The 18,123-nt window shown below is 38.2% G+C and overlaps 1 protein-coding gene across 2 annotated transcripts; it reads right to left on the bottom strand.

Moving 5' to 3' along the window:
• Positions 1 to 196: 196 nt before the first annotated feature.
• grhl2b (grainyhead-like transcription factor 2b) lies at positions 197 to 17,972 on the bottom strand. 2 transcript variants are annotated; one of them, XM_084423693.1, is made up of 16 exons: positions 17,645 to 17,972; positions 15,310 to 15,496; positions 13,630 to 13,697; positions 12,886 to 13,237; positions 12,734 to 12,792; positions 12,477 to 12,633; positions 11,781 to 11,892; positions 8,108 to 8,202; positions 5,768 to 5,926; positions 4,777 to 4,834; positions 4,329 to 4,468; positions 3,880 to 3,917; positions 2,529 to 2,620; positions 1,963 to 2,048; positions 1,540 to 1,604; positions 197 to 1,441 (listed from the first exon to the last, which is right to left on the bottom strand). In XM_084423693.1, the coding sequence occupies exons 1-16, from the start codon at positions 17,662 to 17,664 to the stop codon at positions 1,327 to 1,329; spliced, it is 1,803 nt and encodes a 600-aa protein (XP_084279819.1). In that variant the 5' UTR covers positions 17,665 to 17,972; the 3' UTR covers positions 197 to 1,326. The 2 variants fall into 2 exon arrangements, with proteins under 2 accessions (XP_084279819.1, XP_084279820.1); XM_084423694.1 differs by having other exon boundaries at positions 1,187 to 1,441; positions 2,529 to 2,617.
• Positions 17,973 to 18,123: the final 151 nt, after the last annotated feature.

Raw genomic sequence — 18,123 nt, 5'->3', positions numbered from 1 at the left:
TATGGCGCCGTTGTGCTTCGGGTGACCCGAGTTCGAATCCTGGCTTGTGGACCTTTCCCGATCCTGTCCCCCGTCTCGCTTCCTGTCCACTCTATCCTATCACAATAAAGGCAAAAATCACCAAAAAAACCATAGGGTTAAAAGTTGCCATAACATCAGGGTTAAGTGTAGTATGAAAAATCTTTGGTCAAAACTTGATAAAAAAAAAATGCATTTATTTACATACAAATGATTATTTTCCAAAGTGCCCTTTTACATCATTTTCTTTTGGAAGACAATGATATTCAAACATTACAACATAAACAGCTCATCATGGCACTGATCGACTGAATCTGGACTACAAAGTTAATATGCACCTGTCACACTATACACAAACACTAGAAGACTGAATAGTTTGGGAAAGACCTTGGCCTGTTTCAAACCTCCTCAAAAGTCATGCAATCTCTTGCATTTGAAATAAATGGAACCTCTAAAAAATTATTTCCACATTATAACATGAGTGCAACACGTAAAACATGGCTGAAATGTATCTGAGCAACACATTTGAAAAAAGTTCTGATAATGCAGTATTGTACAGTTATTATACTGTAGACATTATTCATTTATATTTCTTGTTTTGCACTATTAAGCATATAAAAATGTGTGGTAGAGTAAAAAGAAAAAAAGCTTTCTTTGTGCATCAGAAAATATGTTTGTGAATATTCAGACCTAAATGATATCTACCATGCTAAAAAATATATATAATAATATTAATGACATAAACATAATAAACACATTAAAAATTATATTTACAGTAATGGACAATTTTCACAGATCAATAGCTCTGCAGAGTCTCAAATTCCACAGAAAAGTCCTAAAATCATATGTTTGCTGCATGCAAATGTATTTTAGCATTGTAATTTCAATGGACACGATTGTTGCATTTATGATGATTTATGATGAAGGTGTTTCGTATTTCATTTCCACTCCAGTTAAAACCTTATGAAGGGTCTCCAAAATCAAGTGAAATGTGAAATAGTCTGTACTTTGGTCATTTAAATGAAAGGCGATAATCACCGATGATGAATCCTGTGGACAAATTCAACTAGCAAAAGTCTTTACATCCACACTAGAACAGTGAAATCCTGGACATGTTTGGGACGCACTGAAACTCCTGTTGACCCTTTAAAAATCATACTTGAGGTCTCTTAAAAATGAGGTATGTCAGCTTTTGCCGATGTCAATTCAATGTGTGGACAGCTGACGATGAATTTGACCAGGTTGGAGTCCAAGTAACAAGTCTTTTAGCTTAAACACACTGAATGTTAGAAACACGTGAGAAGGTGTTCATATTTCCGTTAATGTGATTTTGTATGCATCTGCGTAGTTCTCGATACTCAGGATAAACGTGTCCTCATTAGAGTAGTGCTCGATGATATTGTCATCCATGTTCACAAGGATCCTGCAATGGAGTCAAAACGGGTTTATTAGTTGTCATGAGACTTTTACTGTACATACGTACTCTTATGATGTCGTTTTTTTTCTCAATCAATGACTTACCCTTTCTTGCTCTTCTTGTAAATCTTGACCATTCTGTCAATGGGAACACCATACTTCTCAGAAATCTGTCGATATGAAAGAAATCATCAGTCGATCGTTTATCAGAGCATCACACGATTACAATGATTTGATTTTGATTATTTATAATAAATCATAAAATATGAGTATTTTTTTATTGATCTGGATAGTTTGGTGATCATTTTTTTTTAAATATGCTAAAGACACATAACTTCACCAGGAAGTAGATTGGGATCCGGCTTTGGATTTATACTATTGAAAATGGTTTGATTTTACTTTGAATCTTTTTTATGAAATCTTTGCACCGAAATTACATTTTCAAATTGATGAACTGTTGCATTTGACAATCAGCACAATGCTTGGGTAATTTAGAGTAGAGCGCCCCCTATAGCAACAGATACTCACTGCATCCATGAGTCCTCTGAGAGTGGGCGTCCGCAGCATTAGAGCATCAAACACCTCATCTGACTCTTTCCTCACATACAAGAGCACTGTAAAAACATACAGTCATGGAAATAGTATAGTAAAGTACAATCACCTTACATCTTTCTTTAAAATAGACATCAATATGATATATGAAAAATTTCTGTGCTACTATTAACACCAAATATATAAAAAAATACTTATCCCATAGAGGCTTCAGGAGATTCAGAGAATTTTTGGGTACTGTTTATGCATTTGTGGGCGTTTGGAAACTATTTTTATTTTTCAATTCTGTATAGTACAATAGAAAATACTAACACAATCTCAGCAATTCGTATCCATTTTACATTTTGCCAAATTGGTGACTAATTCATATGAATTTGTACATTTCTCAATTTTAAAGTGACGATTATGTTTAGGAGTGGGGTCATGATAAAATTGGGATTCACATCGCACAAATTCATACGAAATCGCCACCTTGTAAAATAGTTATGCTTTTTGGAAAAATACACACTTCAGCTATAAATGTGTATATGTATAGCTCTGACCTCTCTTCTGTGTCTCCACTCTTAGCTGTTTATGAGGCGGTGGGCAGAAGTCATCCTCAGATGACCGGAACATCCTCTTTACCAGCACACTTCTAACACAAACACACAAACAAATACAGTGACTTCATGCTTCTCTAAACTGACCAATCAGATTTACACAACACTGTTTTCAACTAAAAACGGAAAACTTTGTATGCGTTTTGACAACAGCGTTTTGAGGGCCTGCAAACTGTTGAAAATGGGTTTCAAAATTGCAAGTTCTTGCAACGATACTGTAATTGTCTTCATGTAAACTACAAAACGTGAATTTGTGAAAATGGTGATGTCGTGCGCATGCATAGATATCATATATATACGGTTTGGTTTGTTATAAACGTCAGAGATGTAGTTATGACACTGCATACATACACTGCATACATATGAAAAATTATAACATACATTTTCAAGCATTCGGAATTATAGCCACGTTAATAACGTTTGTAAGAAACCAAACCGTTTGTAAATCCGTCAAGATTTCAGCGAGATAAGAGGATTTGTGTGCGTGCTGATCATTCACCTTAATGCACAGAGCACTGTCACAAGATGGCCGAACGATGATGCCGGAAGTGACTGCGCCATAAGACATCTAGCGTTTATATATGATATCTATGTGCGCATGTATATGACATGTTCAGTCTATAGGTGCGTAGTGTTTCTTAACAAAGTGACATCGCCTACTACTGGCCTGGCAGAATAATACAGTGTTTTTTGTCGTTTCAGCAGATCATTGTGAACGGTGATCGTTTTGACAATGTTGTCGTCTCTGTACGTGCAAAATGCAAAGGAAAAACGTTTCTGTTTTTTGTTCGTCATTGTCGTGTAAAAGTACCCTAAATTTCAATCATTAAATTTCAATATTGATATCCAAAGAAATTTACAGCGAACACAGAAATGTCCCAAAATACACTATTTATTTCTCCCTTTCAAGTGCAGTTGTGCGCTATGAGACTATTTTAAGATTTAAGGTAGGCTACAATTTAAAATATTTTTATATATATTTAATATCTTTTTATGTGAATTATATTGCTTATACTCTAAAATAATATGAACTAAACATACAATTAAATCATTAATTATAATTAGATGAAGGATTATAAATTCCCAGCAAAAAAATAAATAAATCATAAGCCATTAATAATAAGCCAAAGATGTTATAATTAAAGGGTTAGTTCACCCAATAATGAAAATGATCCCATAATTATCCTATAATCTACTATTGTGTCAATGTTACAAGTAAATCTGAGGTGATGTGATGTGATGTTCATCTTTTTCTGGTTTGCAGCTGAAATATTTAGAAAAAGATCAAACTCACCCCTCTCGTTCAATTTCCTCAGTGTTAAATGCAAATACCTGCAAAGAGTACAAAGTTTGTAGTTTTATCTCCTTTGAACATTTATATACTCAAACATCTCTGTAAGCCTCAAAACAGACACTACAATGACCAGTTCAGCAGACGTCATTCCTAATAAACAAATGTCACCTAAGTATCCAAGATACTCGCATGCTTCATGTCAGGTTTTGAAAGGTCAGTCACTCTCTAATAAGTCTCAGTCTCATTAGACACACAATGGAACGCTAAGGTCTTCAGGACAGTTCTGTAATGAGCCTCTACAACCTTTTTGAGATTTCAGGAAGCAAACGCTGAGGGTAGACTAGGAGACTGCAATTATGGTCGTCTGCAAAATGGCAGAGGAAGCTTAACACAAAAGAGAGTGTGATCTGGTCATTGAGTGTGTTTTCCGTTTTCAGACTGACTCATACCTGGCCTGCCCTCTGTAAGTTTCCAAAGTGCACATCCGGGATAAAGAGAACCGGCTGAGCATCCAAATCAGTCATCATTTTAAAGAAGATGGCGTCACTCTTTTTCGGGAGATTAACCGCCCCAACGCCTCCATCCTTTCCTAATGAGATGATGTCATTTGAACATGTAAGAATAACTGTTATTGATAATTAAAGTTGTGACTCTTCCCACACTACACGGGTTTCCGTCCAATCAAATGCTACCCAATACCAAATGCCACGGATTAGAAAGTGATGTAACTAAAGCCTCTTGATTAGGACAAACTTCATATTTCAATAGAAAATATGTCAATACAAAAGAAGAAGAAATAATCAAGAAACAAAGAAATTTGTTATAAAATCATTTCTTGTGTTCTTTAAAGCTTATTTTTATGAATTGGAGATATTTGTAACTTTCAGTGCTTCAGACCTTTTGTCTTCTTGCGGTTCTGTTTCCTCTCCTCATCTCTGATCTTCCTCTCCGCTCCCTGTGCCACACAAAGACAGACCGAAAGACAGAAAGACATGCAGAGGAAATTAGATGACTGCATGGGCTGTGAAAAGTAACATTAATTAACAACCACAAGGTGGCGCTACAGTTACTGAGTTTGAAGACCAAGAACACAGCATAAATGATGTCAGAATTCAACTGACCCACTTAAGCTGGGTAAAAACAATTCACTGCTTATTAGAATATGTGATCATGCATGCAAAATAAAGGAACGAGATAGCATTTTTAGCGTCCTGAAGTTTTTTGAATGGGTTTTTCATTAAATGCCTGAAGGCGATTTATTGTGATTATTTTCACATTTTATTTAATGACAAACTGTAAATATATCAGTAAAACCCCCTTGTGATTTAAAAAAAAATAGCTTTTACTTGTCTTGAAAATGGCGGTTACTAACAAGCGTCTAAATGAGACTACAGAGGCTGTCTGGAATTAAGCGTCATCACAACGAACAAATAAACTTATCTGATCACTAGTCTCCTTTCACAGCTTCACTGTGTTTATAATTGCGCTCTTGCAAACTATTTTAACTCTAACTTTCAGGGAAAATGTTTCTAAATAAAGACTGAAATAGCTGTGGTGTATTTAGGTAGCAATTGTATTTAGGCTGCAAAATGCATAAGCTGTGTTCATTTTTGAATATTAACATGATTAACAAAACGTGTAAGAATCATAAACTTTAGTTGGTCGCAGAGCTTATTTTCTGCAATAATCCAAAAGCCAATGGAAAAAGCCTATTGTGTTTTTGGGAACCAGAGGGATGTGAACTTAGGGGTCGAGCTACAAAAATATGTCATCACTGCAGCGCTCTATTACTGCAGTCTTCACAGTTCTCCATGACTGCTTCCACAGATACAGCATATGTTGGAATGCTAATATAAAAACAGATTCAATGGTAAAGGTCAAGGTTCACCTTATCACAGAAGACCTTGATCTGGCAGTAGGCTCTATGCAGTGGTTTGTTACTGTGGTTGTTGTAGCTGTAGGTGTCTATTTGTATCATCAGAGGAAGACCCTTCACCCCCTTCTGAGAGGAGAAATCTGTGCTCAGACAGTTCACCGTGATGAAGATCTAACAATCAGAGAAAAAAGACAAAAACAGTTCAGTTCTCCATGAAAATGTATGTTTGCAAAATAAGCAAATAAACTACATTATTAGAAGTGTCTGTCTCTGCCACTACATTAGCGTGTTGTGGGAGGTTGGTATATGTAATGCATGTTCAACACTTTGCATCCAAATGCACATGTAACAGACAGTTGCATAAGAACTTCCATATTCATATTTTCTAACAGCTTTGACCTACACAATCCTGACCGTTGAAAGAGCACCTTGTTTTTCACCCACCAGCCACCTACACACGCAAAACAGGCGCCTGCCTCGACACGTCTATCTGTACCACTGACTGCTACAGAAAGCAACGTTCAGACTACACACTAAAAACTATGCCGTTTCATCTGAACAGAATACTAAATGCTCCGATTGAAGTAAATATGAATTTTATATTAATGTAAGACCAAATTTTAATCTTAAATGTCATCTTTACATGCAGTTTTAGCCTCTGCTCCTCAAAGGTTTGGAACAGAGTCTTGCTCACTAAATATTTATGTGGTTAGTTATTAACAGTTTCATATAATCAACCATTACCAATGCCAGAGGACAAGAAAGAGGCCATCGTTAGGTGAAGCATGCTACAACTCAGCATGGTAAGAAAACTGGATTGGAAAACTGTACACTTGTATGGCGTAGGAAAATCAATGACTGATCATGAAAACGGTAATTGCATGATTTAAGTTTTTGTCCAAAACATTTCACACTGATCGAAATCTAACTGGGCACAATCTGAATTAGAATTGGGACAGCGATTTGGATTAACACAACAGACATTCAAAAATTTGTGGTCAGAAAGATTTTTTTAAAAGAAATTAAGATTTTTATTCAGCAAAGATGCATTAAAATGATGTCAAAAGTGACAGTAAAGACATTTATAATACTTTTTATTCATTAAAGAATCTTGAAAAAAATGATCTTGGTTTCATTAAAAATATTAAGCAGCCAACTGTTTTCAACTTAAATGTTTCTTGAGCAGCAAATCACCATATTAGGATTATTTCTGAAGGATCATGTGACACTGAAGACTGGAGTAATGATGCTGAAAATTCAGCTTTTCCATCAGAGGAATGCATTACATTTTAAAATATATTATAATAAAAATCAGTTCTTTTAAAGTACTACTGTGGACCACTTGTAAAAGAAACTGAGCCTTTCCACGCTGCAACAAGGACATCATTTCCACCTCACAGATCAATGGCTCATGGAGAAACTCAGTTTATGGCTTCCTCCATTCCAGCCTGCCATGATGAGAAGAGCTTTGAAGGGACTTGTAATAAAAGTTAAGAGTATGTTAGGTCAGAGTATGAGATGCTTATCAGGTCAAACTGAGAGCATTTCACACCCCACTGCATGCACACCCCATTTTACATGAGCTTGGACAAAAAACAAAACAAAAAACTAATACACTTATATATGTCCAAGGGCGGCTACACTAAGACATCATACAGTCCATATTAATAGGTATTACCAGTGTGAGTTGGCCCAATAAAAGGCAAATGTTTGCGTAGAGAGCTTTAGTTTAATATAGGCGAGTGTTTGAACTGAGTTGTATTGCAACAGAAGAGCCATAATGGGAGGGCAGGACTCTACCTGTGAGGCAGGGAGGATCTGGACTCAGGTTTGTGTGCATTTGGCCGTGTACACAGACCTGGTTCATTTCCTACTGTCAGTAGCATACAGGTGAAACCTGAGACCATGTGCAGGAGAAAATAGAGGTTTAAATTAATAGACAGAACTGGGGAAGATGCAGCAGGGTATTGTGAATCCCAAACGTCACGCTATACAGGGCTCTTGGGGAGGATTCAACAACCGGGGAGAGAGACTAATGCGTTTAAAATACACATATCATATGTCGTAACACTCCACCCTGTGTCTCAATAACATTTTGTGTATCGCACACAATGGTGGTAATAAGACTGAATAAGAGTTTGTGACAAAACATAGATGTGCTGATGTAGACAGACTGAAACTGAACCTTTGGTTGAGCTAAACAACTACACCTGCCAATTCATCATCCATGATGACCATTAATGCAAGCAGGATGCCCATAAAACCAAAACACACACTGGAGAACGTATTCATTGTAAATTTGCTGTGCCACATCTGAATCATAGAATAAAGACTTGGTGCTAGATGACTTACCTTGGCCTCCTCATTCACGTCCCAGGTAAAGGACACAGCATTGTACGCGATTTCTTCAATATTCCCAATTGTGTTGAAGCTCTCTTTGTAGTCAGCTGTAGATAGAACAGGAAAAGTCAGTTTTCATCCTTGCTGGAAACAAAAACAAAACACAACCAGGATATGTTGTGTTTTGGATACAGGTTTACCAGGTATGGTAACAGCTATGCACCACAACACCAAAACTAACCTGCATAAACCAGTCAAAACCAGCATGCAATTCACTCACAGGCTGATACTTGCATGGGGGAGGCATGTACATTATCAAACAATTTGTTTGGTATATGATTGAGTTTAGGGAGAGATGTAATAATTGTAAGAACTGGGTATATGAACAGCTCTGATGAGTGTTGAACAATGGCAACATTAAAACAATGTCTGCCAAAAGCAAGCAATGTTAAGCTTGATAAGCTGAGTGTATATGAAACAGCACCCTTCCACGCTAGATAACTCTTATCTGTTCATGTAAACAAACACTTGCTTTTTTAGTAGCCGCTTGATAGGCTATTTATGACCACTCACTTTAAACATGTCTGTGATTCAGTCTACACGTCATTACTTTATAGATTTACAAAAAGGACAGGTGATCTCATAACTATTTCAATGGCTGGAGTCAGCCTGTCTATGCCAGCTTAGCTAGGGCAGTTAACTTTACATTCTTGACTGGTACTTCCCAAGTGCCTGTTTTATTGTCCACCAGGCTAAAAATTGTAGTCAAATTGCTTAGAAAACAAATAGTACCCATTTGTCAACAAGCAGCATAATTTGAGGCAGGGATGGGCAACTTCGGTCCTGGAGGGCCACTGTCCAGTAGAGTTTAGCTCCAACCCTAATCAAACACACCTGAGCAAGCTGATCAATGTCTTCAGGATTACTAGAAAGCTACAGGCATGTTCGTTTTTAACAGGGTTGGAGCTAAACTCTGCATGACAGTGGCCCTCCAGGAACAAAGTTGGCCATCCCTGGTTTGAGGTATCATTCATTGCCATACAACAGGTTACACACATTCTCATTATAAAAAAGCTGTACTAAAGTCATTGGATGTACAGTATGAACTGCATTGCCTACATCAAATCTATGTTTTTATTAAATTAACAGGGAGGGGGGATTGTTATGACTCTTGAAACAAAATTTGTTCAAATACCTAACCCTTAGTACGATTGGTAGTAATAGAGGCGATTTCCTATGCTAATTAGACATTCTTTCTTCAGTTATGGAGCACTTTGTAATTTAATAAGCTGTCATTACAGGGGCGTTTATATCCATGTTAAGCAAACCCAACACCTGTCTTACTTTGGGGTAACTTGGGGATTAAGAAGGGCAAAACTCTTCCCAATGGACTGCCTTTGGGTGGTTTACCAAGCACACCCGTTGATGCCCGTAAGTGAGCTCCCCCCGTTAAATAGCCCCATTCAAATCCCAGCTCTAGTGACATGGCCCCAAGCTTGAGGAACAATCCCGCCTCAACTGCTATTCAAATCCCAACTGTGCAGGTGTCAGGTTTCAGTCACTGTCTCCCCTACTTGGCTTTAGCATATTGCCGTATACCATGTGCCCAAAGGTCTGTCCACCTCACCAATCCACCAACATTTACTTTCCATCCCGTAACACAATGTTCAGCTTAAAGTGTCTCACCAAAACATTCCTCTATTTTTGCCTCACGTAAGAGGGCAGGGTTTAAAACAAGGATGGCTGCCATCATGGCTCAGATATTCCCTCAGGGTGCTCCCAGGATTTTAAAGTCTTGGGGCCAAATCTTGACAAAGGACATAGCAGAGCATCTGATTACTGGAGATGAGGGGTGGACAAGAAGCAACAGGCTCAGGATGACTGTTCTTTCAAGGTGTGACAAGACCGAGAATAAGATGTGAATTGTTTGAGCTCATAGCTGCCCCACACCAGGTGGACTCTAACAAATTTGGGCCTGTACGGAATTTTTTTTTGAATCAGAAGCTGGACTAGTGATCTGAAGGTCACAAGTTCAAAGCCCAGGTGGGGTGACTCATGAAGCTGGAGAATAATTAGGATATTCTAACACCATAGTTGCTCCAACAGTACTATCCCTGTAATAAAGTGTGCAGCTGTGGATTAGAACCCATAATTATTTGACTAATAACTAATTAAAACCACAGATTTAGTAAGAAAGGAAATTTGTCCAAATACTTCTGTAAATAAATCTGTATCTATCTATAGTATAATAATCTCTATAGTAATCTGTGTATAGTAGGGATGTGACTGAAGCCTAAATCCGAATTCGGAGAGGCACGGAAAATAAATAACACATTTGACGGAACGCCTAATGGGACATGGTTAGGCTTGCTGCGGTAGACGGTTACATTACAGTACATCAGATTTCACTTATCATGTGAAGATAGTAAGGAGAGATGACTAACAGGATGATGGCAGAGGATTTGGTGCACAACAGATCCTGAGCATCATTGACAAATATCTTGGTCAGTACTGCAGCTCCCCATACACAGAGTACAAACTGGAAAGCGAAAGTAAAAAGACAGCATGCATTTAAAAGTGATTTTTAATACCTTGCATATTGATAGCGGCTCCCTGATGCCAGCAAATTATATACAATAAATTACCCAACTATATAATTGCAAGAGAATGCAAGAGCTTTTTTTTTTTCCATCACCATGTCCTTTTAGGGGCTCCGTAGAATGCGTTTTTTTAATTATAGGTATTCGGCTTCGGGCACATCTGTGGTGCAGAGCCATTTAGCAACCTAGTACCCTTTAGCTGAGATGGGGAAAACCAAGAGGAACCAATCTTCCGAAAGCCCTGAGGGCTTATGGGATGTGAGGCACCATCAGTCTTCAAATTAGTGGTGAATGCACAATGAACCATTTTTAAGGCAATAAGTACTTTGTTCATAGAGTGATTCAGACCAAAGAGTGTTGAGTAGTAATGTGGTTAATGACGTTTGGAAAAATATGATACATAATCCACACAAGTACAAGTTATACAATCTGTATCTCATGCGTCACTGCATTCAAAAATGTTTAGAATTTAGCTCCAACCCTTATTAAACACACATGAATCAAGTTTCAAGTGATCAAGGTCTTCAGAATCACTAGAAACTTCCAGGCAAGTGTGTTGGAGCAGGTTGGAGCTAAACTCTGCAATACGTTGGTCCTCCAGGAGCAGGACTGGACACCCCTGGTTTGATGGCACAGAATAGAAGTAAATCCCTTGCCCCCTTAAGTATGCTGTACACCAAAGAATATACAACACATATACAACTAGATTGCGCTCTTGCAAGATATTGGCCAAAGCACATATGCCTGCATTTGCATACTTGTGTAGTGCAGTGGTTCCCAACCCTTGTCCTGTAGTATCCCCAATTCTCCATAATCAAACACACCTAATTCAACTCATCAACTCGTTTGTACAGTGTCTCTCAACCCTCAAGGACCCACAACACTACACATTTTGTATGGCTCCCCAATCAAACACACCTGATTCAGATCATTAGCTCTTTAGTAGAAACTACAAGATCTGAAATGGTTGTGTCAGACAAAGGACACATTCAAAATGTGCAAATATTTGAGCTGGAGTAAGTCGGCAATTCCTGATTCAAGATCAAGATTAAACATTAAGCACAACAATGGAGAGGAAGCCTCACCGATGTCTAGAACCCTCTGCTTTGCAGTGTGCTGGCGAGAGTGCCAATACTTCCAGTATTTCAGCTGCTCATCACGGTTCTTATCTTCACTGAATACAACCATGATGACACTCTGAGAAAGGAGGTTAACAGAGGTTATCACAATCCACTCAATTACTTCATGTCTATTGCGAATGATCAAGAGCTGACTAGCATGTTGATAAACGATTACCATAACAAGAACGGACGATATAGTCATACACTACCAATCCAAAGTTTGGGATTTTTTCATGTTTTTGAAATAAGTGTCTAATGCTCTACAAGGCTGCATTTATTTGATCAATAATACAGTAAAAGCAGTAATATAGTGAAATATTATTATAATTTAAAATGACTCTTTTCTCTTTAAATTATATTTAAAAATATAATTTGTTCCTGGTGAGAAGGCTGAATTTTCAACAGCAATCCCTCCAGCCTTCGGTTATCACAGTTGAAAACAGTTGTGCTTTCAAAACAAATTTTGGTGTAAACCCTGACACATGACACACAGTATAGTTTTTTATCTACAAAAAATCTACAAAAAAGAGCTGTCAATAAAATACATGACAATTAAATCAAAGCTCCCAATTTAATATAATTATTCAATGACATGACATTGTTACATTATACCTTCCTAGTTATTTCAAATATCTGGTTTGATAGAAGAACATCACTCACCCTCACTTTGCTGATGGGATGTCGGAGGCGTTTATTGGCACTTGTCTCATTCAGTGTAATAGCGTAGAACTGGCCCTTGTTCAGATAAGTCATAGGCCCCTCACCCTGTTTCTGTCGCAACGACCTGCTGGCCTCTAACGTGTACTGGAAAGTGTCTCTGTTGAAGAACATTACAACATGTTTTTCAGTTATGTGAGAGCTGATTCACCATGATACTACAAGCCTATTGGTGTACATAAATTCTGTATAACACTTACAACATATCCGACTGGTCAAATATGAAGTCATCAGCTCCAAGCGACGATGGGGGGTACTTCTACATCAAAGAAATTATCACCCATTAATTTGCTTAATACATCCAGGTTTTATGACAAACAAATATTCCTTAAACACCAGATATTAATCTCACTTCATTGCTGTCTTCTTCATAGGTGCTATCTGGACTACTGCGATGGTCATCCTTCCTATATCCACTATGACATACTGTCGAGGTGTCGAACGAGTGGGCCTGTTCACAAATGACCCGCATCTGTTCCTCTCCTTCTGTCCTGTAGTGAATTCCCGTGAAAGCAGGAGTGTACACCTCAGCCTTTACCACAGCAGCGGCCCCACTCTCTCCAGCCGCCACGCTGTACTGTTCCCGTTTGGTGTCCTGGTGATCCGTGTTGAGTGTCAGATTAACGGGAACTGATTTCAGTACCTGCACACGATTATCCACTGTCTCCGGCTCCATTTGACTGCTGTTTCCCACTGTAGTGTTTCTAAGACAGTATATGAAAGCATAAAAGATTTCTTGTGTGCAATTTTTTTTGTGAAGACATGTGAAGGACAAGTACAGAATTTGTCCTCTGAATTTAACCCATCCAGATTAGTGCACACACATTGGGAGCAGTGAGTAGTGAACACATACACACTGCAAACCATGGACACACACACACCCGGAGCAATGGGCAGCAAATGGGGTTTATGTGCCTTGCTCAAGGGCACCTCAGTCATTTCCTGCTGGCATTGAGAATCAAACCCGCAATCTTCGTTACCAGTCTGACTCTCTAACCATTAGGCCACAACTGTCCCTTTTATAGTTGAAATAAGTCACATTTTTAATCCATTTATTCAACTCCATATTCACCATTGTTTTAATAATTTCACTGACCTCTTTTCCGGTTCCTCTGAAATTTCAACAGCTTTGCTGATTGGTAAAACTCTCTTTTCTTTGGGCACCTGCAGAGGATAAAACATCAATATACAGTAGTGCTGATAGTATCATAGTTTCACTAAAATTGCTTTATTGGAGATTTATCACTTCATAGAGATAAGGTTGTTGAGACCATCCTAAACTCTAGAGCTCCCTCCACGAGGAAACTGTACACCTTAAAGTGGAATGTGTTCACTTCATGGTGCAGAGAGCATCAGTTGGACCCAGTTAACTGCCCAGTGGCTTCAGTACTGGAGTTTCTTCAGGATCGTTTCTCTGGGGGTCTTTCCCTGTCCACATTTAAGGTCTATGTGGCAGCCATAGCTGCCTTCTACGCACCATGTTCCAGCTTGGGACCTGGCTGAGGTTTTGGAAGGGTTATCCCTGGCAACCTTCGAACCCATTGAGTCTGTGTTGGAGAAGTTTTTAACTTTCAAGATGGTTTTCTTTCAGGCATTACGTCCTTAAAAAGAGTGGGGGACTTACAGGTCCTTTCTGTCTCTCCCTCCTGTCCGAAGTTCACTTCTGGGAGAGTGAAAGCCATTCTCTACCCTAGACTGGGCTACGTACCTAAGGTGCGTACTAACTCTATAGTCTTGCAGGCCTTCCATCCTCCACCTGTGTCAGTGGACTAAGATAAGCCTCACTTGTTGTGCCCTTTTAGGGTTCTAGAGGTGCATAGGTCCTCTCGTTGAAGGAAGTTGGACCAGTTACTATGCTTTGGGTCGCCTAGGAAGGGTTCCCCATCCTCAAAGCTGTCTATTACAAATTGATTTTTGAGGCAATTTCGTTGACTTATTCTGCTAATTCTGCAAGGCGCGGTCTGCCTTCACCTCTGCTAATCAGGGCTCATTCTTCTAGAAGTATGGCATATTTCCCTTCAGGAACTCTGTGATGCGGCAGGCTGAGCCTCCCTGCACACTTTCATAAGATTTTACAGTCTGGATCTTCTGACCATTCTTCTGAATAACAAGTCAGTCTGAGTTGTCTCGTCCTGAGTTGTATCTGGATAGCTTCACACCAGGGCAGGCAGACATTAGTCAGCATGGCGCAGTGGGTATTCATTCCCCATAGTGTCGTCTTCGATGCAGCGCTAGTTCCCTCGAAAGGGAACGTCTCGTTTTACGACTGTTTAACCCTTGTTCCCTGAGAAGGGAACCTTCTGTAACCCTTGTTCCCTGAGAAGGGAATGAGACGCTGCGTCACTTTGCCACACCTCCTGAATGCCTGAGAGCAGCTTGCTTCAGCCTATCATAAGCTAACGCTGTTGTATAAGCTTTCATGTACACCATCACACGCTACTTCAAGATGTAGCACCAAACAGTATTCGTTTAGTTTCACACATGCTTCAGACGCTATCACGCAGAGAATGGGAACAAGGGTTATAGTCCAGTTTTAAACCAGAGACGTTTACATATTATAAATTGGATTTATTGATAATAAATGTATAAACCTGGTAGTTGTGCATTGAAAATAGGCCCAGTAATTTAAATAGGCCCAGTTACTATTCACTTTCATTGTATGAAAAGAGCAGAGTGAGCATTCTGCTGAACTTTGTGTTTCACCAAAGAGAGAGAGGTTATTATGAAAAGTATTATTATTATGATGAAAGTAAGAGTCTTAGCTGATGACAAAGACCTTGTAGTAGTCATAGAGGAGCCCCAGGGCGGCAGCACTGTCTTCATCTCCATTTATGCTCATCATGGCCTTTGTGGCCGCAGTAAGCGGATTCTCCAGGTAAGACCTCCAGGCCTCATCCTCACTGGTGTAGGCCCGACGCTGGTGGAAGGACGTCTCATTGGGCACCACTACAACCAGCCTCTTACTGGGACACACACACACGTACAGACATAAAACAGTATATCAGCACACTAACAGACAGAAACACAAACATAAATGATCCAACTGATAAAGCTTCATGTAAAAGCTCTATTTTGCATACTGATGAAAACAATCCTGCACACTGCGCCTTTTGTGAGAGTGTGATGTACAGTGCATTGATGACAGAGAACATCTAACCAAACAAATACTGACCACAGACTTCAAAAGTCCTTCTGCATTTTACTGCCTGACAGACAACTGGAGCTAAAATGTATGACACATGGCATGAGGAAGTACAACTGCTGGCTTTAGAGTATTTTGATGTGCGAGTCTCCCTATTTGATGTCCCAACTTGATATTATATTATATTAAATCTATATCTGGGTGCTTTCATTCCTCAGTATGAACAAGATATTCAGTAACATACAGAGGCCCCAAAATATATAGCTAAATAACTATATTTAAATAAATAATAATTATTATAATAGTCACATTTTTATATATATATATATATATATATATATATATATATATATATATATATGTGTGTGTGTGTGTGTGTGTATTTTATGTATGTATATATATATATATATATATATATATTTTTTTTATATATATATATATATATATCATCATCATCCTCTGCTAAACTCATCTTTAAATATGTTACAATTTAACAGCTAATGCACACTGTTTTCAAGAGTGGCATCTTACTACATCTTCTTACCCTGCTTAATGCATCTAAGATATATATTTACATAGATATATTTTTCCAAGCCAACCCAATTTTTCTGGGTTCGGTTCACTTAAGTTTAGTAAAAATGTTCTAAAAATATTGAAGTCTGTAGTTGTGACAAATGGACAACACATTAGTAAACCCACAGAAGTACGCACAAGCAGTAAGAACAGAGCATACTCCGGTAAGGTCTTTCACTGGAAAATGCATGGTATAGAATAAGGTAAAGTGGGACACTTAATCTAATTCATCTTTATCATTATGTGTTTATTCTTCCATAATCAAAAACAAAAAATATTAGCATATGGAATGACAAAATAGGTTACGTTCCTATTGACAACTTCAGAGGATTATTTGGACCACAGTGTAAAATGAGGCAAGTATGTTCATGCAAATCAAGTTATGACAATGTGAGGTTATATAAAAAAATATATATATATATAAAAAAAATAGTGTGACATATTTTGATGATAAGGGAATTACACGTTTTTGTATTTACCTTGTATTTACTTTTTATCTGTAGTGTGGGTGATTTAGCTATTTAATATGGATTTGTGTGAGGAGCTAAACCATCTGAAACATATTTTTATGTACAAATTATCACAAAGTTTCCCACTTTAGATGTATTCACCCAGTAAAAGTGGAATAGCTCAAAAAGTACGTTTTAAAATGATTTGACACACCTAGAGATTAATTAGCTATCACACTCTGAGAAATGTAAGACCCGTATTACAACCAACAACCCTAAAGAGAAACCAGTAGTCCATTTACGTAGTCTCTTTAATAAACAAAAATGTGTTTTAGTCACCACAAACAAACGGATTGTTATTGTGGATTAGCCAATAGATTAAAACAATCAAAACAACCGACTTAACACAATCTTTCCAAACTTCACATTAAACAAAAAATCTTGAATTAAAACAAAAACAAAAACGTTGTGATAAACACTTGTACATTAAGATGATCCTCAATGAGCGAAATAAACGAAATAAAACAGAACACAAATGCTGAAAAAAAAAAACTTTATTTTTCGTTAAAAAAAAATACTATGGCGAATAAACCTTCCTCTTTAAATAGAAAATAAATGAGAATGAATCTCAGGTAACTTATATTCAAGGTGTTTCCTCCGTGAAAAATGGCGTTTTGACCGCAAAAAAAAAAAAAAAAAAAAAAAAAAAACTTTCGCTGTGCGGTGGTTTTTATCTATAAAAATAACAATAAACCAGACAAAATCTGTATAATTGAATGCGCCGTTAACGTAGCTAATGCGACTATAAAATAAAGTTTTTTAGAGTTTAGAGAGAATATTTAACTTTTATGAAAGTAAAGTAGCCTAAACATGCAGAATGGCACTCGTTGACGTTCCGATACTTGTGTTGAGGCAATGGAAGATTGTGTCGCAGTCATGACTCTTACCTGTCTGTCTCCTGTGACATATTTCTCTTCCTCCGCGGTTCTTCCTTGTGAAACTGGACTTTCAAGTCGGTGCAGGTAACAGAAGACAGAGCGCGAGTGAGAGATGCCAGAACCCGGGCTACAGGTAAATCGACTTTTCCCTCTCTGATTAGCCTATTTCTCAAGGGCTGAAGGGAGCAGGTAGGAAGCACCTGAGCACCCTGTCCCGTCGTTCTCGGAGATTTTAACGTGTAGCCTAATCTTGAGTTTCAAAAATATATTTTAAATCTTTATAACATGTTAAATCCACGTTTAATGTTCGAATTGTTTGCTTATAGACCTAGCCTATAGGTCAACTTTGATGATTTTTTTCCCCTGTGTAAAGTATTTGGGTTCGAGTAGGGGTTGGTCAGCGCTCTGATTGGTCGAAGTGAGGAAAGGGCGCTCGCTGATTGGCTGGCGCGTCAGAAGACAGGTTAGAAGGCCCACCTCACCTGTAA

Source organism: Rutilus rutilus, assembly GCF_951802725.1.
Source record: "Rutilus rutilus genome assembly, chromosome: 11".
Lineage (NCBI taxonomy): Eukaryota > Metazoa > Chordata > Actinopteri > Cypriniformes > Leuciscidae > Rutilus > Rutilus rutilus.
Note: the sequence above shows the minus strand (reverse complement) of the source record. Positions and strands in the feature narration are given on the sequence as shown.